At 36.4% G+C, this 25,583-nt stretch overlaps 1 protein-coding gene across 3 annotated transcripts in view; it reads right to left on the minus strand.

The window, feature by feature from the left end:
• Positions 1–25,583, minus strand: part of APLF (aprataxin and PNKP like factor) — a 100,456-nt gene that overhangs the window by 12,149 nt on the left and 62,724 nt on the right. For all 3 annotated transcript variants that reach the window (XM_059942547.1, XM_059942549.1, XM_059942548.1), the window contains exons 7-8: positions 17,048–17,403; positions 12,082–12,207 (exon numbers count right to left, since the gene is read on the minus strand). In XM_059942547.1, coding sequence (XP_059798530.1) covers positions 12,082–12,207; positions 17,048–17,403 — 482 coding nt within the window. The remainder of the gene's footprint in view (positions 1–12,081; positions 12,208–17,047; positions 17,404–25,583) is intronic.

The raw sequence follows: 25,583 nt of genomic DNA on the forward strand, positions 1-25,583 counted from the left end.
TGGGGATGGAGGTAATGGTTCAACCCAAAAGTTGCAGAAGGTGGTTCCCCATCATCTTGGTACACATCCACAGGTGCACTCATATACTCCATTTACATAATCTAACCTCACACACTACCTAGGAAAAGGCAAGCCATTTCAGAATAAACGAATAGGGAAAAAAGTTTACACTGGTATATTGCAAAAAGGAAGAGCAGAAATATGTGTTATGAAATTTTGTGCTCAGAGAATTTCAGCTCCATGTGCAGATTCCCATCTGCCTTAGAGGGGGAAAAGCTGTTTCTCTGAGGTTCTGCTAATAGCTTCCATCCTTTCCTAAGAGAACTTGCTATTTTCATTAAAAGGCAGATGTTAAGACTGCAATGTAGACCAGAAGAAACTAGCTGAGTTGGTACTTTTCCACATTTAACTTAGAGATCAAACTTCCAATTTAAAACAAAAGTATTAATTAATTAATATCAATAGAGATTCTGCTGGTTAATTCATTGAAAATGAAGAAAAAATATCCTCTGGGACAGGTTCAAAAGTTTCCTGTTTTGGAGTATTTTCAAAAATACTTTATTCTTTCTTGATGCTATAACTCACAGAATAGATAGACTTCAATAAGAAAATGAGCCAAAGCAGAAACAAAAATGTATCATCACATTTATGTGCAAAAGCACATACTCAAAAACAAATTTTAGGCATGTTTTGTTTACATAGCAATTTAAATGTTAAGTATTCTGAATGTTAAATTATCCTCTCCTTCAAGGTCCCTCCACCTTTATTTGTAGCCCAATCCTTCATTTCTACTTTTGGAAAAAAGTTTTTTATTTTTTGCCATTTATAGGCACTTGCTCACAGCCTTTTTTTTTTTTTTTTTTTTTAACATCTTTATTGGAGTATAATTGCTTTACAATGGCATGTTAGTTTCTGCTTTATAACAAGGTGAATCAGTTATACATATACATATATCTCCGTATCTCTTCCCTCTCGCGTCTCCCTCCCTCCCACCCTCCCTATCCCACTCCTCTAGGTGGTCACAAAGCACCAAGCTGATCTCCCTGTGCTATGCAGCTGCTTCCCACTAGCTATCTATTTTACATTTGGTAATGTATATATATGTCCATGCCACTCTCTCACTTTGTCCCAGCTTACCCTTCCCCCTCCCCGTGTCCTCAAGTCCATTCTCTACATCTGCGTCTTTATTCCTGTCCTGCCCCTAGGTTCTTCAGAACCTTTTTTTTTTTTTTTTTTTAGATTCCATATATATGTGTTAGCACACGGTATTTGTTTTTCTCTTTCTGACTTACTTCACTCTGTATGACAGACTCTAGGTCCATCGACCTCACTACAAATAACTCAATTTCGTTTCTTTTTATGGCTGAGTAATATTCCATTGTATATATGTGCCACATCTTCTTTATCCATTCATCTGTTGATGGACACTTAGGTTGCTTCCATGTCCTGGTTATTGTAAATAGAGCTGCAATGAACATTGTGGTACATGTCTCTTTTTGAATTATGGTTTTCTCAGGGTATATGCCCAGTAGTGGGATTGCTGGGTCGTATGGTAGTTCTATTTTTAGTTTTTTAAGGAATCTCCATACCGCTCACAGCCTTTTTGCCAAGAATATTCTTCTAACTCTACACTGCTTGTCTAAGTACCTTGTGCAGGAAAACAACTCTGATAATTACTGGGAAATATCTCCAGAACATCTTGTCCATATCCACTGTTTGGTACTTACCACATAATTTCTTATACTGTCATCTAAATTTTCAACACAAATGTTTGTGTGTGTGTGTGTGTGTGTGTGTTTGCGTGTGCGTATTATCTCATCATCTGTCAAATGAGCTGCTGGAGGTCATGGGTTTTTCTTACATTTTTGAATATCTTTTATAGCACTTACAAGAGTACCTTTTACAAGGTGGCACTCAACTATATTTTTTATAAATTATCTACCTACTACAATATAATCAACTCTTTTCCTTCAAAAAGAGTTTTTTTTTTAATTGAGCTTTTACATAGTTTCCAAAATGATCAAATATTTTCTATTTTCCTATTTAAGAGGAAAAAAGACACTTGTTTTTGCTACCTATAGCATTATTTCTTAAGAAAATGATTGTTGAAAAAAACTTGAAAGAATCATTTGCGGGACTTCCTTGGTGGCGCAGTGGTTAAGAATCCAACTGCCAATGCAGGGGACACGGGTTTGATCCCTGGTCCGGGAAGATCCCACATGCTGCAGAGCAACTAGGCCCGTGTGCCATAACTACCGAGCCTGCGCTCTAGAGCCCGTGAGCCACAACTACTGAGCCCACGTGCCACAACTACTGAGCCTGCGCCCTAGAGTCCGTGCTCCACAACAAGAGAAGCCACTGCAATGAGAAGCCCACGCACAGCCACGAAGAGTAGTCCCCGCTCCCCGCAACTAGAGAAGCCCCCGCACAGCAAAGAAGACCCAACGGAGACAGATAAATAAATAAATTAATTAATTAAATAAAAATGTCAATCTTTAAAAAAAGAAAAATCATCTGCAATACGAACCAAAGTTTAAAATTCTCATTGGTTGGTACAAAACACGATTTCTAATAACTTCTAGACTGATGAGTTTTCCTACATTAATGTTAATTTTTTTTTGGAAATTGTAATCCATGGATAGTGATGTTTTTAGAAGTCTATCCTTTGAAAGGCAGTTTTTCTGTTGGATATAAGCCAAAGAATGCCTATTCTCATTAGGCTGACAAGAATGTCAATGTGCTGAAATTGCTCTGCATTCACACCTACAAAGTTAATGATCCAAGTACTCGCGGAAGCTTTTTACACAAACCTAGGACTAAAATATGTTAGAATTTCCTGCCATTAACAATTCATATTACTTCCGCAGGAAACAATGAAAATCCGACAACCATATTAAGCAGACTCCACTGCAATCAGGTTCCTGAGATACTGACTGCTCAGCATCATAGGACACTTAGCTCTAGTCAATCAATCACTCCGGTTAACAGGAACACAGAGTGTCCTTCACAGACGATTAAGAGACAGATGCCACTGTGACTTGGACTAGTTCTCATCTGGCTTGTTAAACTTTAGATCACCAGCATTATGCTGTGGAAGGGGTTCAGGTTTCGAGATCAGAAGAACCAAGTCTGAATTCAAACTACACTGTTTACTGGTTATGTGATTCAGGGCAAGTCCTGTGACCAAGTCTCCACTTCCTCATCTGTAAAGCAGGGAAAATACTGCCTACTTCACACAGGGTTGTTTGAAGCATTAAATGAAGTGATGTACATAAACATTTGTAGGCCATTAAGCATTTTACAGGTGTCAACTATTTTTATAGAAACAGAAATCAATTTTACTTTAAGATAGCCAACAATGTCTAAAAATTCTATGTGCCAGTAAAAGTAATTGCCAACTAATACTAGAAAGCTGAATTTTTCCTTCAATAATACATATAATTATTTTTGTTGAATATTTCCCCAATTGCATTTCACATATTTATAGAATATTTTATAACATTTGCCCATGCATATCCTATTTTTAAAAATCAGTTATTAATAATAAAGCACAAAGTCTTTTTCATATAACCCTGGGTTAAGGCTAAGTGGCAATACTGTACAGCTCTTTGGGGACATATGAACATCTGAAATAACTTTCAAGGACAATGCAAAATTCCACCCAGGACTTTTTCCTAATAATGAATGGAAATACTTAGAATTCATTCATAAAAGATTTACATCAACCTTTTCCACAAATAGCATTTTCTGTAACTCAGCAGGCCTCAAAATCCTGATTTTTGACTTTTTTTTAATCTTTGGGTTCTAAAGATAGACGTATACACGCATAACTACACCAGGTTTTTATGAGCTGTTACATTTTAAAATATACATTTTCCAAAGCATTTCTGGTCTTAATGATATAGACACATGAATAACAAATACATATCTGAAGGAAGAACACTAAGAGAAAATAAAAAATGTCTTCAAATCTGCTATGGCCCTAGGGTATTTGGAAAAACATAGATTTGTATAGCTCAAGGAGAATGAGGGAGAAGGAAAACAGTAGGCAATGAAGTCAGAGAAGAACTTGTAAGCCATGGTAAAGAGTTTTGTGGGAGGCTATCGGATGATTCTGAGTAAGAAATCAACATGATATGACTTATTTTTAGAGAATTGCTCTGGTTGCTGTGTGGAAAATGAACTATTAAGGGGCAAGAAAAGAAACAAGGATATCAGTTAAGAAGCTATTGCGGTACACCAGGTCAGAAATGATGGTGGTTATGACTAAGACGACTGAAGTAGAGGAAGTAGGAAATGGTCAGGTTCTTAATGTATTTAAAGGTTGAAATGGCAAGAACTGCTGATGGATTGAATGCGTTATGTGAAGAAAAGAGAAGAATCAAGGGCACGTCTTGGTTTGGGGCCTAAACACTATGTGAATGGTGAAGTCATTTACAAAGGTGGAGAACACTTGGGAAAGAGTTGTTTTCATGACAAAAATCAAGAGGTCTGTTTCTGATACAAGTTTGACCTATTTTACAACCAAGTGCAGGCATTTAAACATTTGAGTCTGAAGCCATTACCCTGAATTAGCTCACCTAGGGAGTAAGAAGGGAAAGGATCAAAGAACTGAACCCTGGGCTCAGCAATAATTACAGGTGGGAAAAAGGAGGCAGCAAAGAAGGCTAAGGAAGAGTAGCCATGAACGTAACTGATCTGACTTTATGAATATGACTATATTTCTCTCTGTTCTAGATTTCCCCACTATTGAATGGAGGCCCCCAGAGCACAAATGATCCAACCTTCTTGTTTTCATGAGGAACTGAAGCCTAGGAAAATCAAACGACATTCAAAGTTTTGCTACAGAATTGGCATAACCATAACTAGAACCTAAGTCTGCTAATTTAAAAACCCATTATCTCTCCATCATAAAGAGCTACCTAAAGATTAACTAGGCAGTGACAAGAACAGAATAATAATTTTTATTTTTGTTTACTTACAAAAATTTGATAACTTAATACCAAACCTACCACTCAAAATTTTAAAATGAACCTAAAGTACTGTTTTACATCAACTTCTATAAAACTGACTAGTACATCAGATGCTCAATATCCACTCAATGAATAAATGATCATACTATATGTTTGTTTTCATTCCAAAATAATTTATCTTGCACTTCTGAAATTCAACACTTATTTTAAAACCTAAAGCAAAAACATGAATCCTATGTTTTCAAATATTTAAGTCTCAAATTTAGGAGAAAAAGGAAAATTAACAAATATGGTCTGTATTAAATACTGAAAGAGTAAGCCAGCATAAAATAAGAGAAAGTAGTCAATCTGCTAATTGAAAGTCATTACAATTTACTATGTCTGCCAAGAGAGCTCTGAAAATTTGTATACATGTGCAATTAACACTAAATATAAGAAAAACAAACATTAATATGAAAGAGAATGTATATTCAAATAAAGGAGAAAGAAAAACAAAACCACAGAAGACACTCCAGCACATTTTGTCAAGGCTATATGACACATTACATGTCAAGTAGCAATGTTGTTACTGCTACCTCTTTTTTGTTGTTGTTACTGCTATTTCTAAATGAAGTTAAACAAAAATTTATAGCCAAGTCTCAGGTAAAACTGTGCAGCCAGCGATTAACATTTACTGTAAGATACTTTCTTCTAAGATTGTATTCTTACACATGATTGAAAAACCGTAAGCGTGGCAAGTGATGACAGGTTACTTCCTATATATGCAGAGCCTATAAAAATGCGATCAACTTTGATTATTCTTAACTACAAATAAAATAATCGACAGTCTCACATGACTGATTCTGGGAATCTCAACTACAAGGCAATTAGAGTTTCCCTATTAAAACCTATTTATTTTGCCTCAAATAATATAATATGAATTTACACTAAACACACACATTCCTATTTTTTTATTAAGCAGCTTTTAAAAATCAGTATCTTGTAGTTTAAGGTGTACATTTGCATATAGGATCAATTAAGATAATACTGCAATAACTTGAAACACTTTGAAAATAAAAGAGAAAATAGCAAAAGACTAGATCATAGCTCTAAATCTGGATCAACAAATAAAAAAAGATAGTAATTTTAATATCAACGAATTATGCTTGTGGCAAAAACACTTATGTTTTTTCACACTATACAGATCATATTGCAGATTCACTACAATCAGAGCACTTATAGTTGATCACTGATACACTTCCTTATGTCATCCCTCTTAGAAGGTATTATAATTAATAAAAAAAAAATGGGGCATTGGCTTCTGGAAAACATGAAGGCAACAACACTTTCATTTGTATAATACATGCCTGCCTAAGGTTTTATAAATCTAAGACAATATACGTGTTTGACTTTACATTTTTACACTAAGCTGGTTGAAGATGGATTCTGTTCATTTTAGTGTATACATATTCTAAGTTTAGTGCTTAATTTAACAAATAAGAACAGGAGTAATGCACTGAAAAAAATCCTATTATGCACCAGAGGAAGTGAGTCAGAGGCAAGCACAGCAATCACTGCATTATCCTGGGCATTAAGTATCTAATGTTCTAATTTAGACAAGTACCTTAAGCTAATCAAATGCATTAAACAGAACGAGTCTTCTGACAGGCTGCAGTGTACAGCGCAAAGGGAAAAAAACTGGTTAAATGCGTGAGATACTGAAAATGGTAACAACTAGTTCTTTCAAATTATCATTTTTCAAGTTGATTTAATTTTGTTAGATTTTTAGAAGTATAATGTCAGAGAAAATATTAATAATGCCTGTAGTTTTAGAAAAAATAAAATTTAATAATTAAAGATCCTTTTTTCAACATCAACCTCCTATATTATATGGGCTATGGGAATCTTTATTTTTACTATAGAATACATTTATTAATATGTGAGCCATATCTGTTTTTCTATTTTACTCATTGGATGAAATGTCTGAAAATCAGGTATACCCATGTATGTACAGTTTTATGTTTGCATATTTGCTCTCTAGTGATAAAAACTTTGACCATAGATGACAATACTTGTAACTACAAAACAATACCATATAAATTTAGGTAGCTGATACAGTATAAGATTAAGATTATTTAATGTATTATACAACATTTGAGATCACCTAGATTTATCAAAACGAGAAACTGACTTGGACACATTCAAGGGATTAGAAGGTAAGATTGGGAAGCAAACAAATTAAAAGCCAACCTAGTATTTCACTTGAGAGAATACTTGTTTTTACTTGAGAATAATTCTTATCCTGTTTTGTGAAGGCAAATTTTTAAAGATAAAAAGCAAACAAAGATGTTTCAGCTCATGAATTTCATCTCTCTTCCAAATGTGTCAACCATCATGGAATACAGGCTTATCACAACTTTACTTTTAGAACATATATATCTTTACTTTTCTAAATATATTAATTTCTGGCTGATTTCGTGGGTTATTTTATGATCAGTGAGGCTTCAATATTTTTCTTCTATGGCTACAGGAAAAATCTGGCATGCATTTACATAAAAACTTGCTTTTAAGCAAGCTAATTTAGAACATTTTATCATTCTGATACAGTAGGCTTATATTCTAGCACTGTTGAAACAAACATCTAGGACCAAGATGGAGCCACTCCTGCCTAGGGTGCCATGTCAGCAAACTGAAACTTAAGATAACTTTCAGGTCCCTGTAAATGCTCTGCTTGACCAGAGACACCGTGTATCCAGTCAGCCAATCCCCACAGGCCAAACCAACTCTGGGCTCTATACTTATTTCTTTGTTCCTTCTCACCCCAAACAAGGTTGACTATGGGGCCCCAGCCAATCAGACATTTTCTATTTTCCTCTTCCTTCTTCTTTATTCTTCATCCTATAAAAACCTCCTGTCTTCTGCCCCATGTTGCACTTCTCCAAATGGAGACTGTCTGCTTCATAAAGTGTTAAAGTTAATTTGTATCACCCAAACTGTCTTCTTTAAATCATTTTTTAACAGCACTAAACAGTATATGGCTAAAAAAATAAGTTATTCTTGCAAATCAAGATTGTTAAAGAAAAAATAGCTCACAACATTATATCAATTTAGTTATAGAAATGATACAACATAAATTTACTAGATGTGTTTTTTGCCTAACTAAAAATGATAATGTGACAAGAAAGGATATATAAATATATATCATGCTTCTATAATCTAGTTTCTAGTATCTTGTTGATTTGAAAAATTCACGATTTCTTCAAAGTACTTTATCTGGGTTTTGCTTTTTTTTTTAACTCCAAAATATTATTTTGCCATGTGGCTAAAAAGGCAAGCACTATCAATACTTTAGAAGCGCTAACAATGGTGGAATCAGGCCACAACACAGAGAAATGCTGGACTGGAGGAGGGAGGAGACTTGGTTTTGAGCTCGCTAGCTTTGCAGTCTTAGGCAACTCAATCTTTCTTTGTTTCCATTCCCTTATTTGTAAAACAGTAGTCAGAGTAAGCAATCATATCTAACATTCTCCAAGAGTCTCTCTGAACTGTAATTAAAATTAATGAGGGAGAAAAAAATCTTAAGATTTTATCTTCAAGTGGAAACAAGGACACCAAGCAGCTCAACAGATGAAAAAGAAAAATACAATATACATACATGTAAATATATTTAGATATAGATATGAAAGTTTCTACTAGTACATGTGAGTCACTGGCCTTTGAATAATTTCTCTTGACTACTCCCTACCCTGCCCCCATTTAAAGAGACTGATGAAATAAAGGCAGCAATTTTTGACATCATTATTCTTAGCAAGGCTTTGCATTTTGTTTTTATTCTCCTTGAGAATAGGCATATTTGTATTTTGCTTCTGAAAAGGGTGCAGGACATCATGGCAGACCAATACTCTTGTTTTAACAACTAGAAAAAAAACCCTGATACATGGTTAAAAATATATTTATGAGAGAATTGTGGGAGCAATGAGAATTTTATATTATCTAAAATTCCAAAGAGGAAAAAGTCCTTCCTAGGTGAGCTGACAATAACTGGCTCCTTTCTTCCGTAGAAGCCTTTGACAATTCTTAGTGTGGGCTAAGGATAAGATTTGGACCAAGTGGAGGCACACTATTTTAGGAAAGAGAAATTAGTACAGCTTATCATGATCTCATGGAGTTGTCACAACAGTCTAGAAACTAAAGGAACCCCAAACACAAGGCTGATTTTTCCCAAGAAATATTTGCTGAGTTCCTGGGAGGTCTGAGAGGCTTAAGTTCTGAATCTGAATCTTCAAAAAGGCAGAGTGAAATCTCTAACTCAGGTAGTGTTTCAGAGATAAAGTACTACTAGAAGTAAGAGATCTGTAACAAACACATAACTAGCTTCTAACCATCAATTATGAGGAAATACAATGGAACATAATGAATGACAATTTGGTAATGCAATCAGCAAAATCCAGACTAAGGGACACTCCTCAGTGCAAATGGTCAGCTTTCTTACACAAATATATTGCAAGGGAAAAAACAAAGAGGAACCTATTGATTAAATAACTTAAGAAACATGGCCACTTTCTGTCATACATGGACCTTAATTGGATCTGGATGCAAAGATACAAAAGGAAAAATAAATATTATGAGACTATAAGGGAATTGGGATACCTGACAGAATATTGAGATATTAAAGATTTATTTAATAATGGTATCATAGTATTGGGTTGGCCAAAAAGTTCCTTCGGTGTTTAAAGTAAAAATAAAAGACGTATTTTTCATTTCCACCAAGAACTTTACTGAACAACATATTCACTGTTTTGTTCCACTACCATCTGGCATTTTTCAGGCAACTTCATAATTCTATCTTCTCAAAACTTTTTACCTTTTTGAGCAAAGAACTGTTCCAGGTGCCTCTTACAGTCTTCCAGGGAACTGAAATTTTTTCCATTAAGAGAATTTTGTAAAAACCAAAATAAATGGAAATCTGAAGGTGCAATGTCTGGTGAATATGGCGGATGAATCAGAACTTCCCAGCCAAGCTCTAACAGTTTTTGCTTGGTCATCAAAGAAACATGCAGTCATGCATTATCCTAAAGGAAGATTATGTGTTTTCTGTTGACTAATTCCGGATGCTTTTTGTCAAGTGCTGTTTGCAGTTGGTCTAATTGGGAGCAGTACTTGTTGGAATTAATCGTTTGGTTTTCCGGAAGGTGCTCATAATAGAGGACTCTCACCATATACACAACATCACCTTCTTTGGATGAAGACCAGCCTTTGGTGTGGTTAGTGGTGGTTCATTTCACTTGCCCCACAATCTCTTCTGTCCCACATTATTGTACAGTATCCACTGTACAAAAAAAGTGTACAGTGTACACTTTTCATTGCCCATCACAATTTGTTTTAAAAACAAAACGTTTTTGTTATATTTAAGTAGAGAATTGCATGCGGAAAAAAGGTCAAGGAGGATTTTTTCGCTTAACTTACGTGGAACCCAAATAAGGTGACATATGGTCACCTTATCTTTGATAAAGAAGGCAAGAATACACAGTGGAGCTCAATATCAAAAAAACAAACAACCCAATCCAAAAATGGGCAGAAGACATAAATAGACATTTCATCAAAGAAGACATACAGATGGCCAAGAGGCACATGAAAAGATGCTCAACATCACTAATTATTAGAAAAATGCAAAGCAAAACTACAATGAGGTATCACCTCACACCAGTCAGAATGGCCATCATCAAAACATCTACAAACAATAAATGCTGGAGAGGGTGTGGAGAAAAGGGAACCCTTCTGCACTGTTGGTGGGAATGTAAATTCAGCCACTATGTAATACAGCCACTACAGAGAACAGTATGGAGTATGGAGGTTCCTTAAAAAACTAAAAATAGAACTACCATATGACCCAGCAATCCCACTACTGGGCATACACTCCGCCTTCTTACTGAAAACCAAATCATAGAAATAACAACAATTTCAAAAACGGCAGTAGGTTCAGTAACCTGTATTCCAAAATTATCTAAGAAAGACAGTTGTCTAGAATTAAAGCTCTCTAAGAATGGAATCCTACTTCTTTCTTTGGTAGTTTGATTTATTTCAAGTTCATTCATTCATTCAACAAAGTTGCAGATAAAAAAGTCCTTACTGGAGGGACTTCCCTGGTGGTCCAGTGGTAAAGAATCTGCCTTCCAATGCAGGGGACGTGGGTCCAATCCCTGGTCAGGGAACTAAGATCCTACATGCCACGGGGCAACTAAGCCCACATGCCATAACTACTGAGCTTGTGCTCCTCAATGAGAGAGCCCACGTGCTGCAAACTACAGAGCCCATGCACTCTGTACCCTGCGTGCCACAACTACAGAGCCCACACACCCTGGAGCCTGAGCGCCACAACTAGAGAGAGAAAACCCGTACTCTACAACTAGAGAAGCCCGCGCGCCACAAGGAAGAGCCCGCACCGCAACAAAAGATCCTGCACACCTCAACAAATACCCCACATGCCGCAACTAAAACCCAATGCAGCCAAAAAAATAAAGAAAATAAAGAAATAAAAAGGAAATAAATAAAAAAAGAAATAAAGATGCTTAAAAAAAAAAAGTCCTTACTGTCAAGGAACTTACTGTCTGGAGGAGAAGCCAATCCAGGAAAGAACTAAACACAATCTCATGAGATAAATTCTACTGTGCATGATACAGACGAGTACAAGATGCTATGGAAGGAGAGAGGGGAGGTACTGTTTCCTTTTAGGATTGAGTTTCATGGGCTGGCAAGAATGGTGGACTGGCAGGCGTTGAGGGAGGCAGAGATAACATCCTGAATTGATTTATGTCAAACTAAGGAGTCTGCATAGAAGGTATAATGGGGTAGCACTGATAGCTTTTAAATTATCTGATTTACACTTCAGAAAATTAGAAATGAGGAAAAATTTTAGGCATTTATAATGTTAATAACTTCAACAATTTAGAATTATCTAAAAGAAACATTACAATCCTACCTATTAACAAAATGAAAACCTATTACCTACAGAAGTTTAAAAACTAAAAGTTAAAGGCTTGAGATGAGAAGCTTGCCTGCAGTTTCTCCTGAATAAGTAACAGAGATTAAGCAGAAAAGGAGTATAACCAAACACTTCAGGTTTACGTACCTATAACAAGATGCTCCATAGGGACATTCGGGCCGGTCATCAGCCTCACCTTGACACGTGATGTGTACACCTCCATAATCACTATCACCAGGGTGACTGAAGTGTTGAAAATGGACAGGATTCTTCCTATGAGAGTGATAAACATACTGTCAGAAAAAATAATTAATAGGATATAGTAGACTTCTAGATAAATTAGAAAAAAATAATTAATAGGATATAGCAGGAAACCAAACAATACACATCTGATTATTCTAGAACGTGAACCAACATGCTACATGACATTTAGTCAGTGTGGAACTCTCATGGTAGCAAAATAAATTTCTGGTGACATGGGGAAGACCATGAATGTCAACGGACAATCTGCAAACAGTACTTTATATAGGCTATATGCAACAGAATATACAGGATAATATAAATAGTATAAGCATACATAGCTTTTAAAGACTTTTAATAAAGTGAACACATCTACACTCCCTCTGCTAAGATAAAAAACAATATTACCAACATTCTAGAAGCCCTGCATGTCCCCTTCGAATCATTAAACCCATTTTACTACCCAAAGGTAACCACTATCCTGTCATCTGCAACAGTGTTTCTCAAACTTTTAAGTCTCAGGAAAAAAACTATTAAAACTCCAGAGAACTTTTATTTATGTGGGTTATTTAACCTATTAGAAATTAAAAATGAGAAATTTTTAAAATAAATTTAATTTATAATAGTAATAAACCCTTTACATATTATCATAAATAGCACATCTTAATGTAAATACCTATCTTCCAAAAAAATTCGTGGAGACATTGTTTTATACTTTGGAAATTTCTTTAATGTCTGGCTTAATAGAGGGCATCTGAATTCTCCTCCTATCTGCTTCTGCATTCAATCATTAACACAAATCATGTAGCCTCTGGGAATACTGTACACTTGTGAGTGAGAGAATCAGAGTGAAAAAGGCACACACACACAAAGTATTATTATGAAAATGGTTTTGGCCCAACAGGTTTCCTAAAAGCATCTTGGGGACCAGGACCTGCAAGGGCCTCTGGAACATACTTTGAGAAGCAATGTTACAAACAACATATTAGTTTTTCCTATATTTGAATTAAAATGGAAATATATAGTCTGTACTTCTTTGAGAATGACTTTTTATGTTTGTATGATTACTCCACGTTACTTCATGTAACAGTAGTATACTTTTATTACTGTGTAACATTCCACTGTATGAAAGTGCTATAATTTATTTGTCCATTCTACTATTAATAGACTTTTGGACTCATTCTAGTTATTGGCTTTTATAAATAATACTGCCGTGAACATTCTACTTTTGGCGTACTGTTAGAAGTAATAAACTAATTCAGCAAAGTTGGAGGATACAAAAATCAACACCCAAAAACCAGTTGTGTTCCTATATAATTGTAATGAACAATCCCGAAAGGAAATTAAGAAAACAATTCAATTTACAATAACATTTTAAAATAAGATAGTTAGGAAATAAATGTAAGGAGGTGAAAGACATACACAGGTTTAATTTCTATTAAAGAAGACACAAATAAATGGAAAGACATCCCATGTTCATGGAATGGAAGACTTAATATTGTTAAGATGTAAATACTACCCAAAGCAATCTACAGATTTAAAGCAATCTCTATTAAAATCCCAATGACATTTTTTTGCAGAAATAGAAAAATCCATCCTAAAATTCATGTGAAATCTCAAGGGACCTCAAATGGACAAAACAATCTTGAAAAAGTTGAAGGTTTCACACTTCCTGATTTCAAAACTTATTACAAAACTACAGTTATCAAAACAGTGTGGTACTAACATAAAGACAGGCATATAGACACATGGACGAGAACAGACAGCCCAAAATAAACTCTTGCTTATACGGTCAAATGATTTTTCAACAAAGTTGCCAAGACCATTCCAAAAGGAAAGAATACTCTTTTCAACAAATGGTGCTGGAAAAAGAGGATATTCACATGCAAAAGAATGAAGTTGGACGCTTCCCTTACACCATATACAAAATTAACTCAAAATGTATCCAAGACATAAAAGTAAGACCTAAAATATAAAACTTCTAGAAGAAAACAGGGGGAAAGCTTCATGACATTGGATTTGTCAAAGATTTCTTGCCAAATGCAAAGGCAAGAAATGTAAAAGTTGCCTAAGTTCCATGAGACTGCCCAAAACTCTGCCTGTCCTTTTAGCCCTCAGTCTGGAACACTAAAAAATTGGCAAATGTCACAAGAGAAAAAGAAGCCTCAAGGTCCTGACTGCCTCTAATGTTCTCAAGCATGAGTGTTCCGCTTTGCTAGTTGTTTTCAGTGGGAGCTTTGGTCCTCAATAAGACACATCACCTTTATTAGAGATAAAACCCTTATTTTATAGACTATTAACTCATAATTTATATGACCTTATGGAGATAAAATCTACAAGTTTTAATTAAGGTATAAATTTCTTACAAGTTAATAAGAGACATTTCAATTTCTGTCCAATTTTTAAAAGCAGTTTACTAATGGAACCATATGCTATTAAACAGAAAAACTATATGGCCCCAGAAGAACAAAATTTTCAAAAAGAAGTTTTTGGAAGCAACAGTTTCTATAAAGTTAAATGCTATTTTGTTGTTTTTTCGTTTCACAAAGGATTGAAATAAGATGTGACTGCTTTAGACAGGTTGAATTTGAAGTGCCTGTGATTTAAGTGGTGATTATCTGGATGTAAAATTTAGTACAGAAATCTGTGTTGGAGATACAGACTTGGGAGTTAATACTGTAACATCAAGGGAGTGAATAAGACTACCCCTGAGCAATAATTTTCTATTAAGACAGAACATGTAAATAAATAATTAGAAATCAATGATTAGATAGTAAATATCAGATCTAATATCAAATATTAGAAAGTGTACGAGGAAATGTTGTGTAGAATAGAAGATGAGCAATTTAGGGAAGAATGAACATGTTAGAAAAGGACTAAGAAAGGAACTGAATGTGTCTTTAAGCAGGACAGGAGAGAGGAAACGGGAACAGCACATCCAAAGGACCTAACAATAGCATGACAGCATGGTGCGTCCAAAGAATGACTGGGAGTGCAGGGTCTTCTAGACTATGCTAAGAAATCTGGCCTTTAGCCACTGAAGGATTCTGTAAAAGAGAGTAATATTGTCAGATTTTTTTCTCTCTCTTCTTTCTTATCTTTGTTTTTATTTTCTTAGCCAGATCATTCAGGCAACAATGAGGAAGGAATATGACCCTGACAGAAAGTTTAGAGACTTAGGAGATGATTCACTTGTCCCAGAGAGATCATGGCATGAGCTAAAGCAGTAGCATTGAGGCTGGAGAAAAGATACATTTAACTGATTGTTAAGATGGATGTATATAACAAGAACTCAATATAGGTTATTTTCCCCCCTTTGTTACAAATATAAACATTTTGTTTTAAAGATTTCAGTGGCAAATATTTCTCAGGTATTAATTACGTATATCAAAATTAGTGAAAAAGTAAAAAAACTATTCATAAGCTATGACTGGTTAAAACTAACGTGTATCATCATCAAATATGTATGAATTCATTATGATCTTGATAAAACATTCAATCACATTTAACAAAGACAAATACCAGCCAAACACTGTTATGGACTGAATTGTGTTCCCTACCCCCAAATTTATATGTTCAAGCCCTAACCCCTAATGTGACTATATTTGGAGACAGAGCCTTTAAAGAGATAATTCAGATTAAATAAGGTCATGAGGGTAGGGCTTTAATCCAAAATGACTGATGTCCTTATAAGATGAGGAAGAGACTCCAGAGATGTGCATGCACAGAGAAAAGGCCACGTGAGGTCGCAATGAGAAGGCACTGTGTGCAAGCCAAGGAGAGAGCCTGCAGGAGAAACCCAATCTGCCAACACCTTGATCATAGGCTTTCAGCCTCCAGAACTGTGAGATAATAAATTTCTGCTGTTTAAACCACCCAATCTGTGGCATTTTGTTATAGCAGCTCTAGTGAACTGATACAGATACCAAACAGGATTTTTCAAAAATCCAAAATAATAGAAGGTTTATATACTTCCATTTCACAAGTTTATTAATTATGTTCCATATGCAGGACTAAGGCCATTGCAAATAGACAAAATTGTGAATAAACGCATAAATTATAATTGTTGAAATTGAAAAATATAATTATTCAGGTGTTATAATGGCACTGCATTTTAAAGAGAGATACAATGAATGAGAAATTAACAGAATATGTGATATAAATATGCTATCGAATAGAAGACAAACTGTATTAGAATGTACTCATAAGATACTTGGTTTGATAAGTTGGAGTGGCAAAGAAATACTTCTGAAATAGGGCTGGGTAATTATAAACATGCTAGAATAAACAGAGAGAAACTATAGCCTAAAACTAATTCACAAAGCATGAAATTAGAAAATATGGTACAGTGTTATCAAATGAAGTAAGTATAGGAGTAACCAATCAATCCAGAAAATATATATTCAGTTGTTTTAGAAGGCATCACAGTGACTCAAAAGCACCATTAGAAAAATATAAAGGAAAATGCACAAATATAAGATGCTTAAACACAACTTAGAACTCTTGAGAGTTATACTGTATACAGCAACTCTTTATGAAGCCATCTTTCCAACATCTAAATAAGACATTACATAAGCAGGTATTTCGATCTGAGTGATTCTGTTTTCAAGTCTGGATTCCCCAGTTCAGATCCCTGTATTAATCAGTATATCTACAATGAAACACTTAATCCCCCACAATATTTTAAAAGCCCCTAGCAGGATTTGCCAGAATGTATACTGAGAAAGTGCAAACCAGGAGAAACATGATAAAGCTCCTAACCTTTAGGCCAATGGGTTTTATTAGGCTTTTAACACACTATAGCATGTATCTACATAGCTATTATGCTGTTGAAGTAATGGAATTATATGCTAGCTGTAATTTTACTTCATACCTGTAGCAGTTTGCCCCATACATGCAGGATGTCCTCTTGACCTTGTTTTCTTCAGAACCCTGTGGAACTGAACCAGCTGCCTTTGCAAGCAAAGTTTCAGGATCGGAGGGATCAGAGCCAGACTCAGGATGAGATCTTTGAGGCTCGTCATGGAAGGACTTGCCTTGGGCACTCAAACAACTCTCAGAACAACTCCTCGCCTTGCTGTCTTTATTTGCTGTTCCCTTAGTGGTGATTTTATGTTCAGGAACCTTACCAACTTCCTCTACTGGGATTTCATTTCTCTGTGCATTAGTCATCATGTTATTTACCTCTGTGTTATCTAACGTGATTGCAGAAAATGACTGTGACATTTCCTATAACACAAATCAGAAAGTAAATAATAAATAATAAAGCATGTTTCAAAAGAAATATGTAAATTTAAGCATAAAAGTGTGAAACTACAAGGTTCATGCAATATGTATATTTTAAAACTTTAAGATTCACATTTTAAAGTTATTAAAAATACCATTATCTCTGTCTCTAATTTAATAACTTTGAAATAGTCTACTGTTGTTAGAAAAGGAATTTATAGCTGTATCAAACCTTTACAATCGTGTCAAACATTCAGTGAAAAATAACCAGAAAAATACAAATGAAACATAATGCAACAGTTGCTTTCATTTGAATATAATCTTTCCCAAAAAACCTACTAGGCTCTTAAATTTCCTGTTCAAGAATGTGTCACCAGGGCTTCCCTGGTGGCGCAGTGGTTGAGAATCTGCCTGCCAATGCAGGGGACACGGGTTCGAGCCCTGGTCTGGGAAGATCCCACATGCCGCGGAGCAACTAGGCCCGTGAGCCACAACTACTGAGCCTGCGCGTCTGGAGCCTGTGCTCCGCAACAAGAGAGGCCGCAATAGTGAGAGGCCCGCGCACCGCGATGAAGAGTGGCCCCCACTTGCCGCAACTAGAGAAAGCCCTCGCACAGAAACGAAGACCCAACACAGCCAAAAATTAATTAATTAATTAATTATTTTTTAAAAAAGTAACAAATGTTCAAGTACAATTGGTGTCTTTAAAAAAAAAAACAAAAGAATGTGTCACACTCTTATGCCCTGTTCTTATAATTTCTTATAAGTTACTGTAATACTTTATTTCTACCCTCTAAATATAATCATGATTTTTTTTCCTACAGCTGAATGATGAAATTGCTCCTCCTTCACAGAAAAATTTGCATTAAGTTATGAGCAACTTAGAAAATAAATGATTCCTTTGAAGTGGTAGGAATAAGAGTTTCAGTTTAACCAATTAAAGGCATCTTAAATCAAATAAATATTCTCATTAGCACTACAGGACCTTTTTTAATGTGTACTTACCACCAGTAAGTACAAAGAGTAAGCCTAGTCTTATCCTATTAAAAATGACCTCTTAATTACTTATACTTCCTGTGGAGTGACAACATTGCTCAGATAAACCTCAGTCCTCCTGGTAAGGATGTGATGACCACGTACTAGATACACGTGAATGTTCACTCCCATGTATAACTAAGAACTCATGTATGCTGGCTGTCTTCCAGAAAAAGCTGGTTTTAATGTTATGTGATATCTAACAGCTCAAATTTCTTGAGAAGGTATCAGCATGACTTTTTTTTAGACTAATTACTTAGGTGTTTTGATAGGTTTTTCTTTTCTAAGAAACACAGTATGCCAACTTTAAAATGTTATCCAAACTGACTAAAGACCTTGCAAAAAGAATCTAGATCTAATCATGGCTCTCGTATAGTAGGTAATAGATAACCAATCATGTGACTACCTCTTGGAGCTGGCCCTCAGCTGGTGGCTTTCATGCCACATCCCGCTAACATATACACTCTTTCCTCCGAAGCTGCTCAAGTACACCCCAATTTCATCTCCCTCTGCTACAGGACCAACTAACACATGCCAGGATCTGGACCTGGCGGGGGTGGGGTAACAGAGCAATTCTGATCCACCTCCCCACTTGGCAGCCCCCCCACTGGGTCAACGCTCACCAATTTTCTTTTTTTCTGTTCAGACAGTAATGGGGTAAGTCAGCAAATCCACTGGCTAAGCAGGTCCAATAAAATGTCAGTCTCTTTTTCCTGTTGGTGTCTCAAAATGCCACAATAAATTCTCTTAGAGCACATCTCTTCTCTTGATTCTAGAAAGGGAGAAAATAACTTCTTCCCCCAAACACAGCCCTCTCCCAGATCTTAAAACCTCCTTGTCTCTCAGTTCTCTTTGTATAAAGCCTGGGGGTGGAACAGTGAATACTTCTCACCCCTTTCAATAAGCCCCACAGGGAAAGTCTAGCTCTCACTGCTGGGGGGCTCCTTTCAAACATGAGCTACTTAACAGTACTTCTGTCCTCAGTGTTGGGCCTCAGCAACAGTTTTGTTGACAATAGGGAAAAATATCCCATTCAACGTCCTGTCACATTTAGTATAGGGGGAAAAAAACGACACAGCTAGGGAAATGGTTAAATAAAGTAGAATACATTCTTACTATGAAACACTGTGCAGAGGTTGAGAAGAATGAGGTAGATCTATATATATCTAAGGATTTTTAAAATTAAACAATATATATATACTATGATTCCATCTAGCTTGTAAAAAAAAATTCCCTATATATCTATGTGAGTACTTACTTGTGTAAATCCAAATGAAAAGATTTAGAAGGATGCAAACCAAAATACCAGTAGGCAATAAGACTGAAGGATGAGGCAAATTAAGATTTTCATTTTACTTCACATGCGTCTGAATAGTCTAATTTTTGACAATAAGCATCTACTATATTACCACTTAAAAAATGAAAGCAAACCAAAGAAATGAAATAAAAGATATGAAATGTAAAGCATCATATTTCAACTCCCTCTACTTCCATGAAATGTAAAGAAGGATTTGTTTTTTTAATATCTTCACGAGGAATATGTTGAACATGTTAATTTATTCCAAAAGAGAAAGGAGTAATAAAGTCACAGATATCAATACTATGGATCAGGGGCTCTCAAATATTTTAAGAGGCATAAAAACTGGAATTCATAATGTTCTTTATGGAACTCCATGAAATATTGATATTCAGTAGGCCCTTGGCATTCAAGAATTTAACATTTGTGGTTTCAATTATTCATAAACGGTCTCAAAAATCTATTACATGCAGTAATTTGTAAGTTTGCTGAGACATAAATTCGTACTGTGCCAATTATAAAACTCATGAGCCAGAGCAAGTCACTGAACTGGCAAATGAGAGCAGAGGAAAGATGGAGGGTGCTCTGTACTTGGAAGAAGTAGAGGAAGGCAGAGAGCTCCACATTTTATGGCACCCACATGGCTTGTGTCCTGGATGAGAGGAAAATGTGAAGAATGAAGTGTGGGAGGCTAGAGATTCATGACAGAAGAGGCAGACCTCCTACACTTTGTAAAAATACATGCTAGAGACCTCAGGGACCGGGGAGCATGGAGCTAATGGAAGGTGACCCTGGTGCTTGAAGGTGGCTAAAATGTACCATATTAAGGCTATTAAAGTAGCCTGTTAACTTGCCCAATAAGCCCTCCCTCGTCCCTCAACCATCTGAAGTTGTTTTTTTTTTTTTGGCCCCGCCATGCAGCCTGTAGGATCTTAGCTCCCCAACCAGGGACTGCCCATGGCAATGAAAGCACAGAGTCTTAACCACTGGACTGCCAGGGAATTCCCCATCTGAAGTTTTAATACACTACAAGGGACAGGATAAAGAACTTTCCCCGATACAAGTTCAATGAAGTAATTTGTTGTTTCCAAGCTGCCCTTGGAAAGAACGTCTGTGCTAATAAATTGCCTTAAAACTCCTGCATCAATCCCATTAGCACCCACATGCTAAGGACTGAAAACTCCTAAACTCCAGCCCCAGCCTCACTCTTGAGCTTCAGACTCATATATTCAACCACTAGCTGGACATTTCTTCCTCAATATCCTATGCACCTCAAACTCAAAATGTCAAAATTGAAATCCTCCCTCTGTATTCTGTATTCTGGCCATAGTTTTGGCCAATATAATTTATCTATTCGTTCTAACCAGAACCTTGGAAGTCTATCTTTCATTTCTTCTTTCCTTCACTTTCCCCAGATCTAAGCAACAAGTGCTGCAGTTTCTTAAATATTTCTCTAATCCAATGCCTTTGCATCATCCTTAATGTCAATGCCTTGGGTCAGATTCTCTTCATTTCATGACACTGTCAGTGCCCTTATCCCCCATTTTTATCTTATTCTCTTCCAACCTCTCCTCTGAAGAGCTGGCTTATGTAGTCCTCCTCAAGGCTCCCATAAAAATCAATGTGTTGTCACTTTATTTTAGGATTTGAATAATGTCCCCCATAAAACTATTTGCTTCTTATCAACTATGTCTTATTCATCTTTATTCATTTAATCCCATATTCTAGCATACTGCCTTGCATATAACAGAAAGACTGCTTTAGTGTAATGATTATTAGAATGGTCTTTGAAATAAAAGAATCAGATTTTGAATATCAGCTTTGCTATTTCCTAACCTTTGACCTTGAACAAGTTGATTTAAACTTTCAGACTCCCCTGGTCTGTAAACCAGGGATATTATCAACCAACTTTACAGGATTTTCTAAAAATTAAATGAAATAAATATATCTTAGTACTGGGTCTAGCCGATAAAAAGGGCTCAATAAATGACTGTGGGTGTTTTTTCTGTTCTTGTTGTTAATAGCATTATTAATGCCACCATATTACTACTATTTGTTTAATGAACGCTTGTTAAATGAATGAATAATTGAATGAATGAAAAGATGTTTCTGTGGGACTGATCAGAGGCATGCTATAAATGGTACAACCTAAATGGCCGATCAGGAGTAAAGGATATAGGATTCTTTGATGCAGTAAACAAACACTAAGGAGCTCTGGGGGATACAGTCTTACTTAAGAGATAGCTATGTAAATAAGAGTTACACTCTTCACCTCTCCTGTTATTTTGGTCAGCCAAGCCAAGAATCTAGTATACTCAAGACAAATGAAGATACTCTTAAAATATCACCTCCCTACCAGCTTTCAGGAATAAACAACCTATTTTTGGTAATGTTTCAAAGATTGTATTGAACATCTAGATCTTTTGATATTCCTGATAACTTAAAATGCTTTCTTTCTGAATAACCTTGATTGCAGTCCTTACAGTTGGCAGAAAAGGTTTGACCTTTCTTAAAGGTTCACTTGTGATTATCAAACTTTATGGGTTGGTATAAACATGGGAAAAAGCGTATACTACAGATTTTCCTCCAAAAAAATATTTCTCTTCTTGGAAAAAAAAAAGGGCAGTTATATTGATATTGTAAAAAATCAATAAAAAGAAACCTCAGTTAAATAGTCAGGATCCCAGAAAATGGAGCTCTCATGCCCTGTAATGACAGCAAAGCCCAACAGAAAGAAGACTCCTCTTCTTTCCTGGCAATGATTCAGCCAATAAAAAGCCATGGACTCTTAGTTTACTATAGTCCGCCAACCTCCTTTTCCTCTCTATAAATGAGCTCTTCTTCCCTTGTAAAGCGAGAACTTGCAGCACATGGCTTGCCATGGTTATATACCTCGAATTGCTGATCACAAATAAAACCATTTCTGCTGAAGAAATATCTGGAAGTCCATTTGTTTTAGGTCAACATTTTGGTGGCCTGTACGGGGATCAGAGAAGACCCCCAATAGCTCCAGGGCTGGTGAGCAAACAGGTGCAGTCCCCACAATTGAGCCCACTGTGCTCACTGATTTTTCTCGCAGACCTTGGAGTTTGAAGGTACATGTTTCTCCAGGATCCGAGCTCATATCCTTTTTGCATTTGAAGCTCTCCAGGCTTTATCTGGAATCTATTTTAAGGTTCTGTCTTCCAGGTTAAGGCCTTGTTCTGCATGAGGGTACTCATTTGGCACTTTGGTCTGATTTTGAGATCAGATTGTTTTAACTGAAGCTGGCTGAGAAGCCTCTGGCCTGGTTTCTCCAGGACCAAACTGTTTCCTTAGAACTGGCTGGTATTAGACCTGCGAGCTGTTTGAGTTGCGAGCTGTTTGAATTGAGCTGTTTAAACTGTAAGTTGTTTAAGCTGTTTGAAAACTGTTCTTTTATTATAGAGAAAAACCTCTGAGAATTGGGATCCCAGTTATCTAAATATTTTGAGGGCAACCCACCCCACAACAGGTACTTCAGCTGATTTTGTGTTTAAAAACCACAGTCCTTCCTCACAGGCATTTCCAATGGACCAACCTGACCAAAGGCAATTTAGAATACCAATGGCCATTATGGGACACTTTTGGAATCCTCAAATTAATTTTCTTAAAACCAAACTGGATTACAATAGCTCAAAAACTTCCAGAACTGAATGGAATGACTACTTTGATTTGAAATTTTGAGGCTTCCCAATGTTATCAGAAGTCTAAAATTGCCTCTCTGCAAAATAAGACTTTAAGATTAACTGAGGCAAATTATTAAAGAAAAACAAAATAGCTTCTGAAGCTTCACGATCTTCTTCCTTAGCTTCTTCATCTCAGGCTTCACCTCAGATGCCATCTTGTCTTTCTCCCTCAGCTCCTATGGTCAGACTCTGCCTCTGGCACAAACTTCCTCCTTCCTTTTACATTGTCTACACCTCCTCTGTACCCTCAGTGTCCCCATTACTAATTTTCTTGCTAAACTTCCCCTTTTCTCTGAAACTCTCCCTACTCCCTCTTCCTTTGAAATTGCCAGAACCTGTTGCTTTAAAATTAAGCCTTCTGAGGAGCCAGAGGCTAAACCCTTAATTTCTTATATTCCCTGGACTAAAGCTGAACTGTGAGCAATAGTCAAAGATTTTCCCAAAGTAACAGAAGATCCTCATAGATTTGCTGAGGAATTTAATATAGTCATTCAAACTTGACAACTTGGTTTCTCTGACTTACATCACCTAGTTCATATATTTGTCAGTGAAGGCCAGGCCCAGCATTGGATAAAAACTGCTAATTGGGAAAATCTTGAAAGGTCTCTAGCATTACAACTGGGAGACCAGCCCAGTAACTTATTATACGATCACACTTAAGCAATCATGAGGCGACTTCATCAGGTAATTCCTACGGCTTTTCCAAAGCCTGTTGATTGGAACAAAATTCACGCTTGCACACAAAAATCTGATAATCCTGTTCATGACTATTACAATCAACTCCAGATTGTTTTAAAAGAAAATTCTGATCTTCTTTCAGATGTAGATTCCATCTGGGTATCTGTTATCTCTATGTTTATTAATGGGCTGAACTGGGCGCTTTCCTTTCTAGTAAAAAGGACCAGGATAGAATGGAAAATGATGTCCACTCCAGATTTAGCTAACCTGGCAAACCAGTCACTCAAACTCTAGGTGGGTAACCCTGCCCCACCCCCAAAAAAGACTACTAAAATTCTTAATCTTCAAATCCAGCAACTAAAAGACTCCTAAACAAAAACCCTCCTAGTTTCTGCTATTATTGCCAAGAGCCAGGACATTGGAAAGAGACTGTTAACAAGTGTAAGTACTTCAGGCCTTCAGCCCTCTAACCAGCCTTTCCAACATCTGCCCAATTCTCAATGACAGGACTCTGATAAACTACAGGGGCTCTTCCCAATCCTCCCTCTCAATCGACTTGGAGAAACATTTCTCCAGATTGGGGATGAATCTCTTCTAGTCTTAACTGACCCTGGAGCCATACTCTCAGTGCTCAACCCCACTACTATAAAGCAGTCCCTAAAACAGCTCAAATAGTGGGATTTCTAACAAGCCTCAAGAGTTTCCTCTCCCTGAACCTATTCCCTTTTGTTTAGGCCCATTGAGAGACGCACACCCTTTTCTCCTTAGTTCCTCTGCCCCTATTCATTTATTAAGCTGATACTTCTTAAAGAAGTATCATGCTGGAATTTCTTTCTCCCAAAAGGGGGAAATAATTCTAGAATTTGACAATAGTCATCAAAGTAACCAATCAGGTGAATTAAATGATCCTTTGACATCTTTTATTTGTTTTGCCTCTGATGGCACTAGAGCTAATTCTGGAAACACTGATCATTTGCCCCTAGTGAATCAGCTGCCACCCTCCTTATGGGCAAAAACTCCAATTGATACTGGCAAAATTCACAGCGCACCTCCCATCAAGATTCAAATAGAGCCCTCAAAACCACTTCCCAGAATTAATTAATATTCCATAAGAAAAGAAGCCCTTAAAGGCATAAAGCCCATAATAGAACATTACAAGGCTCAAGGTCTCATTATCCTTTACACCAGCCCAGTAAGAAAACCTAAAGGCTGAGGGTGGAGGTTCATCCAGAATCTCTGAGCAGTAAACAACATTGTTATCCCTTGACACCCCGTTGTTCCTAATCCCCATACATTACTAATATCCATTCTTACTGGAAGTAAATTCTTTACTGTTACTGATTTATATAGTTCATTCTTTAATATTCCAGTTGATGAAGCCGGCCAATACCTTTTTGCTCTCACTTGGGAAGAAAAACAATTCCCCTGGACAGTAATGTCCCAGGGGTTTGCTGAGAGTCCTTCTT

Source organism: Balaenoptera ricei, chromosome 13, assembly GCF_028023285.1.
Source record: "Balaenoptera ricei isolate mBalRic1 chromosome 13, mBalRic1.hap2, whole genome shotgun sequence".
Taxonomy (NCBI): Eukaryota; Metazoa; Chordata; class Mammalia; order Artiodactyla; family Balaenopteridae; genus Balaenoptera; species Balaenoptera ricei.